Source organism: Penaeus monodon, chromosome 38 (genome assembly GCF_015228065.2).
Source record: "Penaeus monodon isolate SGIC_2016 chromosome 38, NSTDA_Pmon_1, whole genome shotgun sequence".
Classification (NCBI taxonomy): Eukaryota; Metazoa; Arthropoda; class Malacostraca; order Decapoda; family Penaeidae; genus Penaeus; species Penaeus monodon.
This window is the reverse complement of record NC_051423.1, coordinates 9,191,335-9,198,834: the sequence shown is the minus strand read 5'-3', so window position 1 is coordinate 9,198,834 and position 7,500 is coordinate 9,191,335. Positions and strand designations below refer to the sequence as shown.

The 7,500-nt window shown below is 28.9% G+C and overlaps 1 protein-coding gene and 1 long non-coding RNA gene across 2 annotated transcripts in view; both read left to right on the top strand.

Annotated features, from left to right (window-relative positions):
* LOC119596591 overlaps positions 1-1,657 on the top strand; it is a 2,960-nt gene extending 1,303 nt beyond the window's left edge. Inside the window, exon 2 of the long non-coding RNA XR_005230772.1 lies at positions 1,556-1,657. This is a non-coding gene — a long non-coding RNA (uncharacterized LOC119596591). The remainder of the gene's footprint in view (positions 1-1,555) is intronic.
* Positions 1,658-2,391: 734 nt separating this feature from the next.
* The window catches only part of LOC119596590 (stress-induced-phosphoprotein 1-like), an 11,045-nt gene continuing 5,936 nt past the window's right edge, over positions 2,392-7,500 (top strand). The window contains exons 1-5 of the mRNA XM_037945911.1: positions 2,392-2,522; positions 4,734-4,888; positions 5,123-5,312; positions 5,696-5,822; positions 7,090-7,232. Of these exons, the coding sequence (XP_037801839.1) occupies positions 4,734-4,888; positions 5,123-5,312; positions 5,696-5,822; positions 7,090-7,232 (615 nt within the window). The 5' untranslated portion in view covers positions 2,392-2,522. The remainder of the gene's footprint in view (positions 2,523-4,733; positions 4,889-5,122; positions 5,313-5,695; positions 5,823-7,089; positions 7,233-7,500) is intronic.

The window sequence follows — 7,500 nt, the reverse complement described above, 5'->3', positions numbered from 1 at the left end:
ATTTGATGTATTTCTTTCTATGAATAATTATTAGTAGTATTTTATTTTTGTTTTCTTACATCTACTTATAAAGGTAGTTGATAAACTAAATATATGCATTATGTGATAATGCATTCCACAATACATTGAAAATAACTGAAGATGGTTGTCAAATTTATTTTTCCTTGTGATTTTAAACATGGTCTGTAAATATAATGATGCATAGAATTAACCCAATGATGCTGGGAAAATGCACTTTTTTTGTGAGAGAGAGAGAGAGAGAGAGAGAGAGAGAGAGAGAGAGAGAGAGAGAGAGAGAGAGAGAGAGAGAGAGAGAGAGAGAGAGAGAGAGAGAATGCCTCAGCACATTGGTGCCCCTGCTAATGCTTAGCCACAAAGGAGTCAATTAGTAGACCTTGTGACCTTACTTGATTTCACCTTTCCTTGAATTGGCAGGATTTTATTTTTTATTTTTTATTTTTTTATTTTCATTTTATTATTATTATTTTTTTTACTAATGCCATGAATGTCAGTGGTGTTATTTTTATTATAGACATAATTACTATAATGTTATAAACATTAGTAACAGCAAAATAAGACTACGTAAAATATTTTCATAAATCAAGGAAAAGGGTAAACGGGCGAGACAGGCAGTACTCATAATTGGCTCACTGATGACTTAGTGCAAGTGTAGCTATCTATGTTTAAGTGCAAGTGTAGCTATCTATGGTTAAAAACAATAAGTAAACTCACAATGGACATAGTATGTACATACATGCCATGCCCGGCAGCACTGGGTTAAGGTCATATCTTTATTAAGGCCTATGGCAAAGTCCCTTCAACTGTATTTGGTTTGTAGACAGTATTCCATCCATATCAAATTTGATGGGTTTCAGGATGTAGGCTGGTTGTAGACAATTAGACTATGGTTTTTGTCTCCAGTTTAGGCATTGTACACGTTCATTTTTAAACATTTGCTTCCATAGGGTACGTATGTCATGCCAAGAATAGGCATCTCATATGTTATGCTATTAGTATCTAAACTCAATCACAGTTTATAGCAGCCTTCAATATGATGACTGGATGCTTTTGCAGAAATTTAGGCCAACTTTTTTTTATCAAAACCACAAACTAGAACTTCACTGGTGCAATATACACCACTAAAACTAGTGTATCAGTACCACACATTACCATGCTGTGGTACATGGGGCCTGAGAGTTTAGGCTGCACAGAATTTTAACTAGTCAAGATGTGTTCAGTTAATACCAATGATAAGTTTTCAAATGCACAACTTTCTCTATGATATATTTTCTATGGCTATGATTTATGTTACATATCTTTGTGTTTTGGTGGGAAATTCACAATATATAGGTATTAGCATTGCATCGTCTCCAAAGGAGAATGCATAAGTATTCACTACTGAAGTAAATAAATTTTAATGGGCTTCAAATGAAACTAAGAATTACATAGATACTTAGTTGTCAGTTATCCTATGATTATGGGGAAATAATAGGATAAAGGGCTCAATAGCTGAAGTTATTAATAGTCACAACTTAATGTATGTTATCTGCCCTAGGCTGCCGCCTTGAAGGATGAGGGTAATGCTGCTCTTAGTGCCGGAAATGTGCAAGAAGCTGTTAATAAATACTCAGAAGCTATTGCACTTGATCCAGAAAAACCTGTTTGTAAGAACAGGTTATGGGTTTAACCTTAATTTCTCTCTCTCTCTCTCTCTCTCCCCCTTCCCCTTCCTCCTCCCCTTTTTTCCCTCTCCCCTTCCCCTCCCCCTTTTTCTTCCCCCCCCCCTCTTTTTCTCCTCTCTTTCTTTTCTTCTTTTCTTTCTCTTTTTTTCTTTTCTCTTTTCTTCTCCTTTCTCTCTCTCTTTTTTCTCTCTTCTATCTCTTTTCTCTCTCTTTTCTCTCTCTTTTTCTTCTCTTTTCTCCCCTTCCTCTTCCCCTCCTCTCTCTTCTCCTCTCTCCTCTCTTTTCTCTCCCCCCTCTCTCTCTTTCCTCTCCTTTTTCTCTTTTCCCTGTCTCATTTTTTTCTTCCTCTTCTACTCCATTCTCATCCCTTCTTTCTGTGATTCCATTATCTTTTCAATGAATATGATACCATAAGTGGAAATCTATATTATGAAATGTATGTATCTGTTTGAGTGGTTATTACTTCTTTGTTCAAATATTTGCTCTCATTCCCCAATAGATCAGCTGCATATGCAAAGATGGAGAAGTACCATGAGGCTCTTTTAGATGCAGACAAGACTGTACTATACAAACCTGATTGGGGAAAGGTATGTATTTTTTTTTTTTTTTTTTTTTCCCTTTATGTACTTCACCTTTTTTATGTATATCATTATATTTTCCCTATTCCATTCCTTACTTCACAAGCCACAAAAAATCAAACACTTCTCAGGGCTTTCTCGAAAAGGAGCGCTTTAAAATATTAGGGCCGTTTAACAAGGCGTCGCTTTTTTAAAAAAAAGGGCTGCATTAGATCCTAACAACCAGCAACTAAAAGATGGTCTTGCAGAGTGCAGGGCAAAGGTAAGAGGACCAGTCATTGTGTGCTTGTCATTTGTCTTCAAAGCATCAACCCCTCTCAATTTTTTTTATTTATTTTATTTATTTTTTCTTTTTTGGGGTGTGGCATGCACAGCATATATAATATATATTATTATATTATAATATATATATATATATATATAATATATATATATTATATTATATATATATTTTTTATATATTATAATAATATTATATTAATTATATATATATAATAATATAAATTTTATAATTTATTATATATATATATATATTTTATATATATATATATATTAAATTTTATTTATATATATTATTATATATATATATATATATATTTTATATATATATAGATATTTTTATTATATATATAATATATAAAATTTTATATATATTTATAAATATATATAATTATATATATAATATATAATAATATATATTATATATATATATATATATATATATAAATTATAAATAATATTTTATATATATATATATTTTATTAAAAAATTATATATATAATATATATATATATATTATTATAATATTATAATATATATTTTATATTTTTTATATTTTTATATATATATATATTTTATATTTATATTATATTTTATATATATTATATATTATATATATATTTATATAAAATTTTTAAAATTTTATATAAATTTATATATATAATATATAAAAATTATTTAAAAATATATTTTATATATTATATTTATATATATATATATATTATATATATATATTAATATATTTATCTATATATATTATATATTATTTTATATAATATATTATTTATTATATATATATATATTATATAATATATATATATAATTATATTTATATATATATATATATTATTATATATATATTTATATATATATATAATTAATTTTTATATATATTTTATATTAAATATATTTATATATATTATATTTTAATATATATAATTATTATATATATATTAATATATATAAATAATTATATATATAAATATATAAAATTATATATTTATTATATAATTATATATATATTTTAAAATTATTATTTTTTAATATATATTTATTATTATTTTTATTTTTAAAATATTTTATATTATAATATATTATTATAAAATATTTATATATATAAATTTTTATAATATATATATTATAATATATTATATAATATATTATTAATATTATATATAATATTATTTTAAAATATATATATTATAATCTATATATATAATAATATTAAAATATATTATATCCCATATATTAAATATAATATTATATAAAATCATTATAATTTAAAATCTTAATTATATTATTATAAAATATATATTTTACTATATTTATAAAAATTATTAATTTTACTTTATAATATATATATATAATATATAATATAATATATTAATTATATATATAATATTTATAATATATATTTATATATTATAAATATATATATATATAAAATATATTAATATATATATATAATATATATTTATATATATATATAATATATATAATATATATATATATTATATATATATATTTTTATCTTAATATATATATATATTTTAAAATATAGATATATATTATAATATATATATATATATATATTATAAAATATATTTTAAATATCTTTATATTATATATATATAATACACACACGCACGCACACACAACACACACACGCACGCACACACAACACACGCGCACACGCACACACAACACACGCGCACCATGCACACACAACACACGCGCACATGCACACACAATACACGCACACACACACCAATACACGCACACACACACAATACGCGCACACACACACAATACGCGCACACACACAATACACACACACACACACACACACACACACACACACCGACACACACACACACACACACACAGAGCTTTTCATTTGTCACTGAAAGTTGATACTGAAGTATGCAGTATATGATCTGGTAGACTTTAAGATTTTATTCCAGATTTCTTGATGAAGACCACTACCAGTGTTACCTATTTAATATTTCATTTATTTCAGTATTTTCTATTTATTTACTTACACATATTTTGTTACTTGGTACACATTCTAACATGAGCCCCTACAGGTGGCACATGTTAAGGCTATCCAGGGAAACTGCAGTGTAAGGTAATAATAATAATAATAATATAATAATAATAATAATAATAATTAATCTTTCTTTTTGAATGGCAGATGGCAAGAGATGGGCCAAGCAAAATGATGAATCCATTCAGTAATCCAAATGTAATGGCGCGTTTGGCAACAGATCCTCGTACTCAAGAATATATGAAGGACCCAGAATATGTCAAGATGATCAATGAACTCTCTGCCAGTCCTGAGGCCCTTGGGTAAGTAACAGGAATTGGTTTAGGTTCCTGTATTTTATACTAGTCTTTTTAGAATTTTAAGGATTAATTGTTACTGCTGTTACTCTTGATTTTACAGATTAGCATATAAAGGTTTGTATGTACAAATGGATAGTACATGATTTGCAGGGGATCATTTGTATAAAGAGTTGCTCATCATTCTTACTGTGTATCAATAATTTTTAAATATTGAATGCTTTTCCATTTTCTTTTCAGTACAAAGTTGAATGACAAGAGAGTCCTAACCACCTTAAGTGTGCTGTTAGGAATGGACAAAGGAGGAATGCCTATGGATGAAGATGATGAGGAGGAACCTGATCCTTCACCTCCCCCCAAGAAGACCCCGACACCACCCCCCAAGAAGGAAGAGAAGATGGAGGTTGACAAGACTCCAGAGCAACTGCAGGTAATGTTGGATGGCGGCTTGGTCTGGCATTGTCCAAGTTATTTTGTTTTCCTGTCATCATTTCCAATCAGGTATTATTATTATTATTGTTATTATTATTACATTAAATTTTACTTCTGATGTTCTTATCTTTTTTTTTTTTACATATAGATTATATAGAAAAGAATAAATGTATTAAGCCAAAAGGTTATTAGGATATTCAGATTCTGACAAGACATCAACATAGAAGGACATGCAGTCCCTTTGCAAAACCAGTTTTTTAATTACTATTGTACAGGAGTTCAATTGTGATTAGAGATGTAAAGTTATTTATCATTTCATTTAGATTTGATTTATATTTATAGAGGATAGAAGCATATTATTCTTACGTCTATGTTATCTAGGCCCTCAAAGAAAAGGATGCTGGCAACGAAGCCTACAAGAAGAAGGACTTCCAAAAGGCCTTGGAGCACTATGATAAAGCTGTTGAAATTGACCCAGCCAACATGACCTTCTATAGTAACAAAGCAGGTAAACTCAGCATTGTGTAGTCTCATGGGGGTGGGGTGGGGTGGGGGGTCAGGAGCACATAATCATCATCACACCATGTAATATTTTCAACCCAGTGCTGCCAGGCATAGTGTATACGTACATGCCATGTTCACTGTGAGTTTCCTTTATTAAATGTTTTTACACATAGATGGCTACACTTGTACTAAGTGACCAATGCGTCACTTATGAGTGCTGCCTGTCTTGCCCGTTTCCCCTTTTCCTTGATTTATGAAAATATTTTACATTAGCTTATTTTTCTGTTACCAGTGTTTATAACATTATAGTAATTATGATGTATAATAAAAGTAACACTATCGATATTCATAGCATTAGTAAAAAAAAAATTCTGCCAATTCAAGGAAAAGTGAAATCAAGTAAGGTCACAAGGTCTACTAAATGACTCCTTTGTGACTAAGCACTAGCAGAGCCAGCTATGTGCAGAGATATTTCACCCCCAAAAAATGAAAAATGAACACTGCATTTTCCTAGAAGCATTGGGTTGAACTTATTACCACCACACCCCCTTGCAGCTCCCCCCCTCACATCTTCAATCCTAGATTTAAAAGAAGAAGAAAAAAAAAAAAGGCATTTACATTGAGCAAAGAGTTTTATATAAACCATACTCCTATACACTTGTTAAGTTAACCCATCCACTAAGGTTACCTGCAAGTAAATAGTAGCGAGTACCTGCTGCCGGGGACGTGGTCATGAGGCACTTGAGATGTGTGACCCAGTTGGAGAATAAGCAGTGAATTCAAGCATCTTGCATTTCACTGTGTTTTCTTGTCATCTTATCAGTGAGACACCCATCATCGTTAATTTAATTAAAAATATATTTAAAGAAACTTTTGGTTTGTTCTTTAAGTTCTTGGAATCACTTGTGCCTTTCAATTTAAAAACCTCTATGGTATATCTTTAGCTCATTCACAACAGGTAAGATGTTGACTAAATTTTGGCAGTCCGGTTTGGTATGGTACATGCCATTCCAAGCCTGGCTCCAGGACCAACCAACAGGATCCAGGCTAATGACATCATTAGATATCCATTATTAGTTAAGTTTTTGCTATGATGTAATTAGAAGCCATCCTGTATAAGTGGGTTAAGTTTTGGAAGATGGTTCACAGATCCTTGTTTATTTGTACAGAAATGGTGTTTGTGGTAAAAGTAAATTCATTAAAGTAGATGCATAAATTTAATTTACATTTTGTTTTTATTAGAGAGTATTTAACATTCTTTGCCTTTTCAGCTGTCTATTATGAAATGAAGGACTACGAGAAATGCATTGCTGCTTGTGAGAAGGCTGTGGAAGTAGGAAGAGAAAACAGAGCAGACTTTAAGCTTATAGCTAAAGCACTAACTAGAATTGGTAATGCCTACAAAAGCTTAAAGGTAACATCTGTTTTTTATTTACCGTCCTCTTTTTTTTTTTCTTTTTTCCCTTTTTCTAACTAGGCCTATAAGATTTTATTTGCATGTTATATGCATCATCAGTTGGGAAGACTTATGTTGTCACTGTGGCTTGAAACTTGATAGTCTTTTTGTTTGGCTTCTTTAACAGTCCATATTTATACAAGATATTTTTTTCTAAATATACTTCAAAATAGCCCATTTTTGATTGGTAATTTTTATCTTAAAAATGTTGGGAGATAGTTAAGTA